This window comes from Oryctolagus cuniculus, chromosome 2 (assembly GCF_051225735.1).
Source record: "Oryctolagus cuniculus isolate XC-2025 breed Fujian yellow rabbit chromosome 2, ASM5122573v1, whole genome shotgun sequence".
NCBI classification, from domain to species: domain Eukaryota; kingdom Metazoa; phylum Chordata; class Mammalia; order Lagomorpha; family Leporidae; genus Oryctolagus; species Oryctolagus cuniculus.
In genome coordinates this window covers 55,717,377-55,733,723 of record NC_142868.1, presented here as the reverse complement: position 1 = coordinate 55,733,723, position 16,347 = coordinate 55,717,377, and the positions used below count along the sequence as shown (strand labels likewise).

Sequence of the window (16,347 nt, the reverse complement as noted above, 5' to 3'; positions counted from 1 at the left end):
AAATTCCAATTGCTTTGCTTAGAAACCTATTAGCAGACTGGCTGGTATTGATATAATACTGCAGTTAATTGCACTTTCTAGATTTGGGGAACCAGGCTGCTCTGCAGCAATTCTATAAACCTAATTAGACCGTGTAATGTTAATTTTTTTTCACAAGTTTTAGTGTGCCAGGTTCTTGCAGTCAGTGAACTGGATCAGGTCTCCCTGTTGGCATGTTTAAATACTTCTGAGGAGCAGCACTTGAAAATGCCACGAAGGCTGGGGAGCCAAGGAGGGAATTTATAATGGTGCAGAAATGAGAACATTTCTCATTTTGAAATATTCAGGATTCCTAGCAAATGAAGCAACTGAAAGTTAGTTCTCCCCTGTCCAAAAAAGACTGAAGCCCAGGGTAATTGCAGTTCAAGCTGTCTCAGAGTTGCATTCTGAATCACAGGGCTGAACTAGAATTAAATGGTAAACCCCATTTTTAAAAACTAAGATTACTGAAATGCTGAGTATACAATTTTGTGATTCTATTTTTTAAACACATCAGCCATGTTGATATATTAGAAATCAAAAACTACATAACAATATCAGGATGAAATTTCTTCTCCAATTTCAAATTTTAAATGCTTTTTCTAGTCTTGGCTTTACAGTCCACTAGACTTCAGACTAAAACAGTACAATGGCAAATATGCTGTATAATCATAATATCTAAAATATTTGGTATTACATATAATCACAACTACATGGTTATAGTTCAACTTAAAACACACATATATATCTGTCTATACAAACACAGTGGTGGGTAGAGGGAGGTGGAGAGGCACCCAGTATGTAGCACAGATATAACCAACAGGAATTAAGTTCCCTTTTGATAGTTACAGTTCTCTAATAAACTGTTGCTCTTTTATTTGTATTTTTCCCAGAGCAAGCACGACTATTAACTACTCAAATGCCTCGCATGTGAGCTAGTTGTCTTGGGTCATTGTGTTTACTACAAAGCCAATACAGATGCTCCTGCAGTCCAACCCTCTCTAATGAAGTTTCACAGTCTCTCTGCTGCAACTTTCTCAGCTCTTGCTCAGTGTAGCATTTGAATTTGTTGACAGCCCTGCCCTTAAGTTATTTTTGCTTGTTTTTTATAGGGCAATATTCTCTAATTATTTTACTTCTGCCTGTGCCTTCTTTCAACTCTCCTCCTGAAGCCTAAAAGAAGGCATTCTCCATGCCTCTTCCTGTCTACCCATACTTTTTGTCCATTCCCAAACTACAGTCCACTCCCTGACATCACACTCCTGTGCATGATTTGCACTTTCCAACCATTTCTGTTTACTGTTCTGATCTCTACCTTCCTTTGACTGATCTGCATTTATAAAACTGTATATGCCCAAAGCAAATGTTTCGTCTTGGAGCCCCTAAAACAACTCGTCCTCTAGACAGGCACTCCTCAAAGTACTTCCCCAGACCAGCAGCATCAGCATGATAGGAGCTCAGATTCTCTACCCTACTGACATCTATCCAATCAGAACTTCTGGGCATGAAGTTGACCAATCTGCATTGGAATGCATCCTCTAGGTGATCCTGATGCCAAAGCAGGAGCACTCCTTCTCAAGGCATCAACATCCTTCCTTTCCCATTCCATCAAGCACATTCTTCCTCTCATCAGCAACACTTTGCAAGTCTACTTCCAAAATCTCTTTGTATTCAGTTTCTGGGTCCCTCTCCTAGTTGCATTATTATATCCTAAGAGGTGATTCTCTCTTTCCTTGATTATATCTAATATTCTGTTTCCAGATTATTCCATATTGCCCAGACTATTCATAACCAATTCAAAGTCTTTGATGGCTCAGAACCTATTTATCTTTCTAGAGTCCTCTCTTCCATTCTTCCCCACCCTAATCCCATCTTCCAGCCATGTAGTCCCCAGGATTAGTCACAGTCCTGCATATTTTTGAATACACTGTTCCTCTGCCCTCATGTGCACATATCCTCCACATATGCTTTTCTGAGACAAGCTCAGACAGCACCCAGCCCCATAAACTAGATGTTGTGTTCTCTGTGGCTCCTTGGGTCCAGTGTACATAGCTAATACACTTCTTGTCTTACCCACTGCAATTGTTTATGTGGCCCATAAACTTGTGGACAGAAAAGGTTATGACTCATTTTGTTTATCTAGAACCACACATAGCGAGATGACCACAAAATTTGCTATCAAGCCCACGGCACTTTTGAGAGTGAAAGGATAATAATGGCTAAGGGGCAACAGATGTAAACTAATATAAATAATTACTCTAATAACAGACCCCAGGAGCCAAACACCTCATCATCTGGGTCCTGACTGCACCCTGGGCTTATCAAGTATTATACCCTTCCTAATCACACTGGCCTTCCTTTTACTCCTCAAACATTCCAGCCTCATTCCAATCTCAAGGATTTATGTGAAATTACCCTATTATCCAAATATCCCTCTTGTAACATAGTTCATGTGAACTTGTCTTTGTTGTTAAAATCTGTAGTGTTGGGTCATAAAGCATAGCACTGAAGTTAAAACACCTGAGATTGAATCCTGGCTGAATCACCTACTGTGGACAAACAGTTCATCTCTCTGTATCTCAGTAGTCTCATCTGTGAAGTGGGAATTAGATAAGACCTGCATTAGAAGGTTGTTGTTATCCTAAATTCAATATGTGTAAACTATTACCACCATAATTATTTACTACTCTACAGTATATCCAATGCCTAGAGCAATAGACAGCACTAGCAGACACTCAATACTTGAAATATTTGCTGAGTGAATGATTGAATCAAGAGTTAATAAGTCACTACTCCCTTACCTCTAAAAAGCTTCTCTGTTGAACCAATAAAACCCTAACCTAGTCCATTAGCCTAACTTTTAATTTCCCTCAAAATGTGGTCCAAGCTTACTTCACCAATCTTAAATTCCACCAATTTTTCCAGTAAAACTGGATTTCTTTCTGTTCTCACTATATTCCTTTAGTCCAGAAGGTTCTTCCGTGCATATTTACCTGGTCAAATCCCACTGACGCTCTGTTTTCCAGACAAATGCCATGCCCTTCCCTTTTCCCTCTGAATACCCATCTCCTACTGCTCTGTAAGAACCTCCTTTATATGGCAGCTTATCTCACTTAAGAGATCTGAGGCCAGGGCCCCCGGCTGTGGTGCAGCAGGCTAAAGCCCCAGCCTGCAGTGCCAGCATCCTATGTGGGCTCCAGTTCGAGTCCCGGCTGCTCCACTGCCAATCCAGCTCTCTACTAGTGTGCCCGGGAAAGCAGTGGAGGATGGCCCAAGTCCTTGGGCCCCTGTACTCATGTGACAGACCCAGAAGAAGCTCCTGGATCCTGGATTCGGATCAGCTCAGTTCTGACCATTGTGGCCATTTGGGGAATGAACCAGATGAAAGACCTCTCTCTGTTTCTACCTCTCTAACTCTGCCTTTCAAATAAAGAAAATAAATATTTAAAAAGAGAGAGAGAGAGATCCAAGGCTGTGTCCTTGACATCTTTGCATCTCCAAGGTCCAGTCCTGTGTGTCACAGGAAGGCAGTTCTAAACACATAACTTTGAATGGAAAGTTTTGGGTTGAGAGGTGTTTTAAAATGGTTTGGCTTTATATTTCAAAAGAAAATTACTATTGTCAGGGCTGGTGCTGTGGCACAGGAGGTTAATCTTCCACCTCCAGTGCTAACATCCCACATGGGCGCCAGTTCGAGTCCCGGCTACTCCTCTTCCAATCCAGCTCTGATATGGTCTGGGAAAGTGGTAGAGAATGGCCCAAGTCACTGGGCCCCTGAACCTGCATGGGAGACCCAGAAGAAGCTTCTGGCTCCCAGCTTCAGATCGGCACAACTCCAGCTGTTGCAGCTATCTGGGGAGTGAATCAGCCGATATGGAAGACCTCTCTCCCTGCCTCTGCCTCTCTGTAACTCTGCCTTTCAAATAAATAATAAATAAAAGTTTTTTTTTAAATTACTATTGTAATATACACAACATCTCATTTGTGGCTATTAGGATCAAGAACTGAGTAACATCTTTACTATGTCAAAACTTTCCATCTCCTCCACTGTGCATTATCTCCAATGCCTGGAGCAATGGATGGCCATTAGCAAACACTCAATAAATATTTGAAATACTTGTTTAAAGGGTGCCATGTTTAGAATATCAATACATCTTTCAGTTCTTACAAAGAATTTTGTTCACATTTAGGTATATTCTAGCTTCCTACCTTGTTCTTTTACCTCATACAGAACATCTATAAAATCTTTTCTTTCATAGCCTTTGATTAAGGATTTTAAATCTTTAATACAGCTACTATCTTCCTGTCAGACCATAACATACATTTCCAGGAATGAGAATCAGAATTCAAAATATGAATTCAAATACCTTGCTTGATGTTGAATAATCATTTTCCTGCATTAAATAGCTACTGAAATTTTGCTCACAAACTCTTTGTTAACTCTGAAGTTAAGACTTTACAAATATTGTTTACAAATGACACAAGCTCAGCATTTCATTCAAGATGCATTATTTTCTCCCCCTCCTTGTTCAATTAGCTGATCTAATACAGCTTAGATATAAACATAAGTGATATTCTATACTTTATTTCCCCAATCCACCCAGCCAGCCAAAGTAACAAAAGAATGATCCAAATCAACTGCTGTTCAACAGTTTTCAATCTCTTTATTAATAATTGCACACTCCCCAAATGGCTATTTTAAACTTTCTCCACCTACTGGTTTTAACATGAACAAAACATATCCTTGTGATAACCTTCCTTTTATTTTCTTTTATTGCAATAGGTTTAAGAAGTGGTTTTTTTGTTGTTGTTGTTGTTTTTACCTCCCAACTAGAACGTGAGCCCATGAAAGCAAGGACTTTTACTTCAATATTCTCAGTAATATTCACAGGGCCTTCTTGGAGCAGTGGGAACAAAACGGGGACAAATGGTAACAAGCAAATGCCTGACCATACTTAGACCACTGAATGGGAAACAGCTGCACAGCCAATAGGGCAAATCTTAGGGATTTACCGAACATTTTCAGTGTCCCAATCTATGGAGGAAGCATAAATGGATGTACTTTATTTTATATTACTTGAGAAAAAATGTAATACATGCATTCTGTAAACTCAGCACCAGGAGAGAGAAGGAGTCCTACAACACATGCCCTGGGCCCTGGTGGCATTAATGGATAGACTAAACTAGCATTCAATATATACATTCTGTAAACTCAGCACCAGAGGAGATACATCATGAGTGGCAACATGAATCCTCCATCTCAAGCACTCAGAATGGGCAGGATTAGGCCTTGTTTGATTTGCAGGAACCTTTAGGAAATAGGAAACCTTCAGATTTTCAACTTGGAATGTATACAAAGACTTGCATTAACTTCATGTCTAAAAACTCCAGATTTCTTAACTTGGTAGTGTGAGATTTATTGATTGTGAAGGGATGGGAGGAAATGGAGGGGTTGGGAACAGCAAAGAAAACAAACACCAATCTTGAGGCTTATGTAGATTTGGGGAACTGAGAGAGCAGTTCAAGCACTACATTTGCACCAAGTGATAGCTCCACTTGAAATAAAACTTCACAGTCAAGGGCAGAATTTTTCAGGTTACAACTCATCAGCACTCTGGAATGTCACAGTCTAATCAATTCAGTCACTAATCCTCATTTAAGCTATACTCCTTTCAAACCTGTCAGCTTACACATCACATAGAAGCTGTAGACCTAAGAAGTATTCCTAAATGAGTCCTACAATATACACCCTGGACCCAGGTAGCATTATGGGTTGACTAAAGTATCACTTGCACCTACAGAGAATCATCAAATTACATACAACTTCTCACCAGTACTGAATATTTTAATAGAACCACTGAAGCTAAAGATCTGTAAACATTTCCATTACAAACCTTTATTTTCACAGACCTATGATTCAACTTTATACACTTACTCTGAGATAAATAGTGTCGGTTTCAGACACACCATAATTTACTTAAAAGAACTTTCTACACTTCCCAAATCTCAACAGATGGTCTTAGTAAGTGCTCACCTTAAAATATCCAAGGGACAAAGCCTAAAAACATAAGGCTTCCCATAACCATAAAATACAACATAAGAACATATACATTTGGTCTTCAGAACTTCTATAATGTAACAAATAATCTATCATTCTAGGCCTCCTAAAACATTCACTCCCACATCCAAATCCTGATGTTTGGAATCTTTAACGGTGTCTTCAATCTACTTACTTCTCCATCTCTGCCTTCACCCTCCCGATCCAAGCAACATCATGTGCCACCTGAACTATTAAAAACTCCAAGAGGACTACTACTATATGCTCTACAGGCCAATGCACACTTCCTACAAGAAGCCAGAGTGGTTTTTTTCAAAAAACATATTGGACCATATGTCTTCCCTACTTAAAAACCTTCAGTAGCTTCCCACTGCCCTTATAACCTAATCCTAAGCATGTCTACAGGAGCCATACTACCTTTGCAGCATCATTCCATACCTTCATGTTCCAATTATATTGACCTCCTTCCAGTCCCTCACTGTCTCAGGACCTTTGTACATACTGTTTCCTCTCAGGAATACCCCTCCTACATCCGGATAACAACTCTGCTTTCAATCCTTCAACTCAAAAGTTATTTCTTCAGGTGAGGCTGTTATGACCAAACTCTTCCATTTTCTCACTCCCTGACTCATGGTTTTTCTATATTTCCCACACGACATGAAGTACAATTTTGTATAAATTATGTACAATTATGTATAAATCAGTGGAGCCTTCATTGATGTGTATTTTTATGTATATACTTCTTACTAGACAAATATTCATCCATAGGGTCAAGGACAAGGAGTGGGGTTTTGTTTTGTTTTTAAGATTTATTTGAGAGGCAGAGTTACAGAGAGGCAGAGGCAGAGAGAGAGGTCTTCCATCCTCTGTTTCACTCCCCAAATGGCCAGAGCTGGGCCAATCCAAAGCCAGGAGGCAGGAGCTTCTTCTGGGCTTCTCATGAGGGTACAGAGGCCCAGGGACCTGGGCCATCTTCTACAACTTTCCCAAGCCATAGCAGAGAGCAGGATCAGAAGTGGAGCAGCCAAGACTCAAACAGACACCCATATGGCATTCCGGCACTGCAGGTAGCGCTTGCACCACAGCACCAGCTCCAGGAGCGCTTTTTTTTTTTTTTTTTTTTCTTGACAGGCAGAGTGGACAGTGAGAGACAGAGACAGAGAGAAAGGTCTTCCTTTTGCCATTGGTTCACCCTCCAATGACCGCCACGGCCGGCGCGCTGCGGCCGGCGCACTGCGCTGATCCGATGGCAGGAGCAGGTACTTATCCTGGTCTCCCATGGGGTGCAGGGCCCAAGCACCTGGGCCATCCTCTACTGCACTCCCTGGCCACAGCAGAGAGCTGGCCTGGAAGAGGGACAACTGGGACAGAATCCAGTGCCCCAACCGGGACTAGAACCTGGTGTGCCGGCGCCGCAAGGTGGAGGATTAGCCTAGTGAGCCGCAGCGCCAGCCTAGGAGCGCTTATTTAACCACTAGCAATGTACCTGGTATACAATAAGCACCCAAAATTGTCTGACTACATAAATGGGAAAAAATATCACAATATATTGAACAGTAGGGTCATATTTCGCACCATTCATCTCAGATAAAATACCAGTATCAGAAACAGGAGAGAGACAAGAAACATGTTTCTCTTGACTCCGTAAGTGGGCAGATCTAAAGCAAGAAAGTAGTACCGATTGCATTGGGCTTCAGTGTCTGAAATACTGACAGTGTAAGTCAAAAAAGTGCCACAGGGTGGTTGGAGTAGAGCACACCCTACATCTGGTAAACTGGAGTGCTTTAGCCTATCTTAGGTGATTTAAAGGGATCCAGAACAGTCCAGTGTAGATTAGCATTCAAAAGAAGCAGAGGTCTCACAAAAGGTGGCAGTATCTACAAAAGAACTGCAAGGGGCACTGCAATGCCGGCATCCTATATGGGCAGGTTCCAGTCCCAGTGGCTCCACTTCTGGTCCAGCTCCCTGCTAATGCACCTGGAAAAGCAGCTGAGGATGGCCCAAGTGCTTGGGCCCATGCACCAACATGGAGACCCAGAAAAAGCTCCTGGCTCCTTGCTTTGGACCGGCCTAGCTCTGGCCATTGCAACCATTTGAGGAGTCAATCAGCAGATAGAACATCTCTATCTCCCACTCCTTTTTTATAACTGCCTGTCAAGTGGATAAATAATTTTTAAGAAAACTTTTATTTAATAAATATAAATTTTGAAAGTAGAACTTTTGGATTATAGCAGTTTTCCCCCCATAACCACCCTCCCACCTGCAAACCATCTCATCTCCTACTCCCTCTCCCATCCCATTCACATCAAGATTCATTTTTAATTATCTTTATATACAGAAGATCAACTTAGTATATACTAAGTAAAGATTTCAACAGTTTACACCCACACAGACACACAAAGTATAAAGTACTGTTTGAAGACTAGTTTTAGCATTAATTCTTATAGTACAACACATTAAGGACAGAGGTCCTACATGGGGAGTAAGTGCACAGTGACTCCTGTTGTTGATTTAACAACTAATACTCTTATTTATGACATCAGCGATCACCCTAGCTCTTGTCATGAGCTGCCAAGGCTATGGAAGCCTCTTGAGTTCACAAACTCTGACCTTATTTAGACAGGGCCATAATCAAAGTGGAAGTTCTCTCCTCTCTTCAGAGAAAGGTACCTCCTTCTTTGATGGCCTGTTCTTTCCACTGGGATCTCACTCACAGAGATCTTTCTTTTAGGTCATTTTTTGCCACAGTGTCTTGGCTTTCCATGCCTAAGAAATTCTCATGGGCTTTTTAGCCAGAGTGGATAAATACATTTTAAATAGGATATTCTAGGGCTGTATCTCAAAAGTGCCTAGGTTAGTTTTCATTAAGGGGAGGTAACAGACCCTTGCTTATGCTCAAATTGCTTAGATGACTATTTGCATGGACAGCTAAGAGTTTTGCTTTTCTGATAGCCAAGTGTTCCTTTCTAATATTAATCATGTAAGTCTTAAAAATTGAGTGTCTTTGGCCAATGACAGAAAATACAACAGATCTACCAACTATCAAATCAGACCAAGAAATTCAAGATGTCACCACATCCGTCATGAGTTACTGAATGAAAACGATTATCAGTACTAATAAAATATTTTAAGAGCTTTTAAAATACCCCCAGCCAGCTGAACTAGGGAGTATTCTCAAAAAGAATGGTTTTGTCAGTTTATTCTCAAATTTTCTACCAGAAAACGAGAAGCTAACATTTCTACTTGATGACTTAAATATTCTCACATAACTGCAATATTCAGTTATCCTTTGCCAATAAATCATTTGAAAGCGAAATCATAAAAAGGTCACCACCTCTCCAAGAGAGATGAGAGGCTTAAAACCACAAACATATTGAAAAAGTAACTTAAAAAAATCAGCATCAACTTAGATGACCTGGATGAGAATCCGTCCCAGATATTACAAAGGGACTGCACATTATTAATGACTTCAAATACTGAAATTTACATATTAAATGACAATGCAGGCAAGAACCAATAAGTGCCCTCCTCCGATTCTTACTCTTGAAAAGACGCCACAGCCTTTTTTTTTTTTTCATTTTTTTAACTTTTATTTAGTGAATATAAATTTCCAAAGTACAGCTTATGGATTACAATGGCTTCCCCCCCATAACTTCCCTCCCACCCACAACCCCCCCTTCCCGCTCCCTCTCCCCTTCCATTCACATCAAGATTCATTTTCAATTCTCTTTATATACAGAAGATCAGTTTAGCATATATTAAGTAAAGATTTCAACTTCCCGACGTTAACTTTCCAAAATGAAAGTTAATAAAAAAAAAAAAAAGGCTCACGTAGATGCAATGCCACTCACATTTGCTCAAGGCACGTCCCAGCAGAGAGCGGCTCCCCCGCCTCCCTGTGGCCCTGAAGCCCTCACGCCCCCTCGCACCTCCACCCACAGCTGGCCCCGGGGAGCATCCCAGGTCCGGCAAGAGGAGGGCCGGGGCTGCAACAGCGTAGCTCGGGGAGCCGGGTCAGGGTGGGGGACGAGGCCGGGACACCGCCCACTGCTGAGGCGGAGGAGCCGCAGTCGCCGCGGCCCATTGCCCGCGCGGCGCGGCTGGCGGTTAACTAATGTTCCGAGGCGCCCGACTAAACCCTCAAAAGCCAGGGAGCGTCACGGCTAACACTCGCGTCTCGGGCGGCAGACAAATGCGTCCCAGCGGAACCGCCGGGAGCTCCGCGCCGCCGCGCCCCGCGGTGTGGGACTGAGCGAGCCGGCAGCCAGCGCGGGGCGGCCAGGCGCCGGCACAAGTTAGTTTTCCGGCCCGAACAGCCCAGCCGCAGCCCGGGAAGAGGAACAGGCTCCCAGTCCCCCGGAGAGCCCCGAAGCGCCGCCCGCAGGGAAGGGGCTTCCCCAGGCGCTGGGCGCGCACGGAGAGGGGCGGGGACGCCCCTAACAGCCATCCCCGGCCAGCCGCTCCTCTCTTCGTGCAGTGAAGCGAGAGGAACGGCCGGTCCAGGGCGAGGCCTCGGCCGCCCATCGCACCCGGTCTCCCCGCCACCCGAGTGGAGGGGGAGGCGGCGCTCTCCGTGAGAGCTGGAGGCGGGGCGCCATCGCCCTCCCACTCTCCGGCGGGCGGGCGGGCGGACAGGCTGGGGCGCCCCGGGCTGCGAGCACCCCCGGACGGGCGGTGGCGGAGGGAAGGCTGGACCAAGGGGCCTGGTCCCCTGGCCCCACGGCGGCGGCATCTCGCCTCCGTCAGGCCTGCACGCGCCACAGGCCGCAGCCTGGACCAATCCCGCGTTTCCCCCTAACCCCTCACGACCGGCACCAAAGAGTCGGACGCCGGGCGGCCGCGGCCCCCGGGAACCGGGTCTTCCTCGGCTCCTCGGGGCAGTCTCGCCCGGTGTGAGGAGAAGCCGCTAAAGCCGCCGCGGCAGCCGCAGCAGGAGCGGCGCGGGTGTCGGCGGCGGCGCCTGGGGCGGGGAAGCGAGGGAGGAAGGGGCGGCCAGGGGGCGGGCCGGCAGCGGCCAGGGTGGACTGGGTGCGCGGGGCTCGGCGCCCCCGCGGTGCCTGCGCTGCGCCAGCACCACCTGCGGAGCTGCGGCGCCAACGCCACGCCGCGACCCCGCTGCCCCCTGCTCCCGCCACACACACACACACACGCACACACACGCGCGCGCGCGCGCAAACAAAACAAGTTGCAGGTCGCCGCCACCGGAGGGGGCCGGGCGGGTCACTCACCCTCATCCTGCTCAGCGGGCTCGGGTCGTCCGGCCGGGAAGAGAGGGAAGACCAGAGGACCACCAGCCCCAGGAAGCTTCCCACTACCAGCAAACTGCGTAAGATGAACCCGATCTTCAGCCTCATCTTCCTCCGGCGGCGAGAGACACACAGCCCGGCGCAGCCGCCGCCACTGCTCTCCCCTCCCTCCTTCCCCCTCCTCCGGCTCGCCTCCTCCTTCTCTTTCCCCCACCCCTGCCGCTCCGGCTGCCGCCCTCTCCGCTGCCTGCCCTTTTCAGCTTCAGATCCGGAACTCCCCTCGGCTCTACCTTCCCCTGGGCTCTTCCCTCCGGCCCCTCCCCGCGGCCCGCCGGCTCGGACCGCGCGCCGCCGCCGCCGCCGCCGCCCCCTCCCCTGCGGCTGCCTCCGCAGAGCTCGGGCCGCCCGGTGTCCTCGCGCTCCCGAGCTTCCTCTCTCCCCGCCTGCCCGCTTCCCGCGCCGCAGCCCCCGGCTACCTGGGTGGTAACTAACTTAGACTTTCCCCACGTCTGGTCTTTAGCCTTTGCCCTACAGTTCAGCTGCTTAAAAGCCTCCAGGCTCCCAAACTTTTGCTGTAATTCCGGACCTCAACTCTGTCCTCTACGCCTGAATCGTCCAGGATCTCCGGCCACCGCCCCCTCCGGCGGACGTGGAGCCGCTCTCGGCCGCACCTCTCAGCCTCACGCCCCGTGTCCTGAGCCCCTCGCCCACCCGCTTGCAGGAAGCAAACCAGGAAGTCGGGGCTGCCGCTGCCGCAGCTCCACGTGGCTGATTTATAGCCGAGAAGATTTTTTTTTTTACTATTTATTGTTCTTGCTTTTTCACACGGCTCCTTAAGGAGGCGGATTTGTAACTGAAAGGCCCAGGTGAGATGTGCAGATATCACTGGACCAGAGGCGCTCCAGCGTTTCTTCTCTTGCGTTCATTAGAGGAAAGTCAATCGTCCTAAGCTAACAGGCAATACCAGCCTTGTTCACGGGCTGCTAAGTTTATATTCTGAAGACAGGAGATTTCGAAACAATGCTTCACCCCTAGTGCTTTCCTCAGCTTTGATTTTAGCCACTTGATGGAGGTTTCTTAATTTCTGTTTCTCAAATGCCTTTTCTGCCAGTGACACCTAAATTATATAGGAAAGGGTACTGGCAAATATTTGACCAAACGCCACACCCTGAGGAAATAGTTTTTGCGTCCAGCTCTTCAAATAAAAACGTCAGTCGCTTTGTATCATGTTGTGAGGTGGGGTACAGTTAACTTAAACTGCCTCATTTAAGTTGAACAGAAGGTTTAAGATTTTATCCTAGATCTTACGATGTTGAAAGTTGATCTTTTTCCTGATATTGTTCTCCACCTGCAAATTTTTTACTTTAAAACAAGTAAAAGCTGCTGTTTAAAATTTAGCGTGAATAAGGAATTTGAATCACCAAGATAAAGTATTACACCAAACTGTTGTGTTCACTGTTTGGGGAACACCAGCTAGCATATTCTAGAATTCTGTAGATGTCATTTTTTTTTCAGGATTTCCACACAACATTTGAAGTAATGTGCTCATGAAGAACACAGTTCCAGAAATGCGGACTGGATTTCGGTTTTCTAAAACATGCTCACAACGCAGAGCACCTGGACGAGAGGCTGTGCAGAGTTGAATACAAATCACTGTCTGACTCAGCATTTTTTTTCATCTACTTAATTAAAATTCAGTTACTTGAAGAACAAGATGAGGGAGACTTCACTCATGACCATTTTTGGGTTATAAAAGACCTGGAACATGTAATTAACAAAGAATGAATCCGCTGAGTAATAATAAGATGCTAACAGAGCTAATGCCCCATTCCTGGGTGATGATTTAGATCAATGTTGGGATCCAGGAATTTCCTGTTAATAATTATACAAACACTGGCAAGAAGGGAGCTGGAGGAGGGGCACATAGAAAGACTCAGGTAACTTTGAAGGTAGGCCTGGGCTTTTTATGGGCCTTCAGAAGTGAGGTATACCCCCTCTGCAAAATAGACCACTGCTAGGCAGAGGTTTGGCATGGAACAGGTGATCTGCAAGGGATCTTAAGCGGATCACATGAAAGAGCAATCTCATTTTAAATCAGGAGCTGAAGTGGACCTGAATAATTAAACCTTTCATTTGTGCTCTTGTTTTCCTGGTCAGAGAACAGTTTCTTATTAGGAAAATAGGAAACATTTTTACTTTTATGAGCATAACCAGCAGGTAGGCCGATGGAAGGTAATACCACTAAGTAGTGATGGGAATTGTTCTTTGACAGTCATAGTATTCTGAGAAGATCCTGCTACCACCATCCTTCTCTTTAATTTTGCACACAGAGAATTCAAAATATGTGAAGAAGGATTCAGAGGTAAAGTTGATGAAAAGATGTGTCATTGTAAAAGTCCATGTTTCTCTGAGTCCTAACAATACTTAAAAGACATTGAAATTACACTATAAAATATATGCCCATTGCAACATGTGCTTGGAAGGACTTTGTGGAGTTGACAGGACTGTTTAAGAAATGAGGAGTACTCTGAACCTAGGGTTCTTATCTGCCAAGTAGTGATTACAGGACTCACTTCACAATATTATCTAAAATAATACCGGGGTCAAGTACATATGCAAATATAAAGTAAAGATAGTGTGATGGAATGAGTCTCTATGAATGCTACACTTACCACTATGTGATAGGGATTGTTAGACTGAAATACTTCTGGTTTGTCAAACTAAGAGCAACGTTCAGAGCCAGAGGGTAAAAGCTAGAACTGAAGGGATGGATGTAGGTTGTAGCCAAGAGAACCTTTGTACTCTGCCAGGTTATGGGGTCACGTGTGGAAAGTCACGTGGTGCCTTTGGCTTGGCAGCCAACCAGGGTCTTAGAAGCAAGGTAATGGGGAAGGAAAACATGCTTTGTGCACCTAATGTGTGTAAGATGCTTCACATTTTTTATTTCATCCAACCTTTGCACACCCTAAGGTTGATACTAACTATGGCTGTTCTCCAGCTTGGATTCAAATCAGGTTTTTCTTTTTTCTTTTTTTATTTGAGAGAAAGTGAGACAAATAGAGCTCCTATCCAGTTGTTCACTCCCTAAATGCCATCAACAGCCAGGACTGGACCAGAGCCAAAGCCAGGAGTCTAAAACAATGGGGATCTCCCACCCAAAGCAAGAGCCACACTAACTGAGCCATTATTCCCTCCTTCAGGGGCCTGCATTAGCAGGAGCCAAAGTCAGGAGCCAGAAATCAAAGCCAGGCACTCTGATGTGGAATGAGGGAATCTTAACCACTAAGCAAAACACTTGCCCCTAAAGTAAGTTTTGCTAACCTCAGAATTCTTACCACTATATCCCTATTCTTTGCCAAAGTGGACTAGACTTCTGGGCCTGCAGTATAAGTAAGTGCTCCCAGATAGGATGCAAAACGTCAGGATTTTTGTTTTTGTTTTGTTTTGTTATTGTTAATTCCTTTCTGTGTCACTTCTGCTGAAGGAGAACCCACAGTAAGGAACTGTGCCAATTCGTGAACAGTACTCCCCTGGGGCTCTCCCAGCCTCCTCTATGCTACAGCCAAGCTGAACTTCCTAAATTTCTAAATGTAACTCAACTTGCCTCCAGGCCTTTGTGGAGGGAGTTTTGTTTTTTTTTTTTTTTTTCCTGAAATACCTTCTGACACCTAAACATTAAGCTTAGATGTCAGATAAAAAAGCTTTTTTCTAGACTTTCTCACATTGTTTCCCACTCATATGCCAGGATGGGTACCCTGCTAGGTGCTTCCTCTGCACCTATGCTTCTCCTTCCCTCTTAATTACCACTGTATTGTAACCCTTTGTCTGCTCCTAGATAAAAAGGTACATGAAGGTACAGCCTATTATATCCCTGTGGCTGGTGTGCAGAGAGAATTCAATAAATAGTTTCTGATGGATTGCCGAATAACTGGGTTGAGAATATAAAAGGAAAAAAAACTTAGAAGAGAGGTCAGGGGTTGCCCAGCTGCCGCTTCTATAGCTGGATGTTCTTACAAGAAGAAATTCTCAAGGTTTTATTTCACTAGAAAAGTGATTATTTTGCACATAGTCATCATCAACGGAGATGCTATTGTTTCCTCCTGACTCAGCATCCTACTAACGCTATTCAAGACTAAGAAGAAATGATCGTTTTGATTTAAATTCAGATACTGTATCCACTGAGATTTATCTTTCTTTCAAATATTAAATGGGAACATGGAGCAGCTATGAGCAATTACTATCTGCAACCACATTTTAACTATGTCTAGTTGCCAAGTACTGAGGTTAAATTAGAATTGGTGGCCTATAAATTATGGGTTAATTACCCTATTACCTATCTCATAAAACATTTAATCACCTCTTTTCCTAGAAGGAAAATATTACCAATAGTAATATTTTTGATATGTTGTTTAGAAAAAGAAATACTATTTAGATATCAAGAAAAGTACAGTTTATTAAAAATGTATTAATTTTGTATAGTATTTAGTGGTTATATCTTCATGGCAAATTACCCTAAATTTAGCACTCTCGAACAACAGATATTTGGTATTTCACACACTTGGTGAAGGTCATCCATCTAGGAGTGGCTTCAGTGAGTTCTGGCTCAGGTCTGTTGTGAGGGTCTTGCCAGGCTATCAGCTGATGTTGCAATCTCATGACTCAGCTGGGCCTGGAGAATCTGCTTCCAAGGTCACGCACATGGAGAGCAGGTGAGCCTCACTTGGAGATGATGGGAGACTTCAGTTCCTTACTATGTGGGCCTCTCTATAGGGCTACTCAAGACAGGGCAAACAGACTTTCCCCAGTATGAAAGATCTGAGGGAGGGAGAGCTCAAGATGGACCCCACTTTCTGGTACAGTGTTGGGGTGGTAGTGGGGGGCTGCACAAGAGTGTGAATACTAAAATGTGGATATTATTTTAGAGGCTTAAGAACAGTTCTGGTAATCTAGCTGGGTCAGAACACTATTTTTTTTTCATTTATTGGAATAATTCAGTTACTGTTATGATAAGCGGAAATGTTCAGA

The 16,347-nt window shown here is 44.6% G+C and overlaps 1 protein-coding gene across 4 annotated transcripts in view; it reads right to left on the bottom strand.

Annotated features, from left to right (window-relative positions):
* GALNT7 (polypeptide N-acetylgalactosaminyltransferase 7) overlaps window positions 1-12,757 on the bottom strand; it is a 182,651-nt gene extending 169,894 nt beyond the window's left edge. For 2 of the 4 annotated variants that reach the window (XM_051842571.3, XM_051842572.3), the window contains exon 1: window positions 11,305-12,741. In XM_051842571.3, coding sequence (XP_051698531.3) covers window positions 11,305-11,430 — 126 coding nt within the window. In that variant the 5' untranslated portion in view covers window positions 11,431-12,741. Of the gene's footprint in view, window positions 1-11,304 lie in introns of all 4 variants that reach the window. The other 2 variants (XR_016229919.1, XM_089327234.1) reach the window with 2 other exon arrangements.
* Window positions 12,758-16,347: the final 3,590 nt, after the last annotated feature.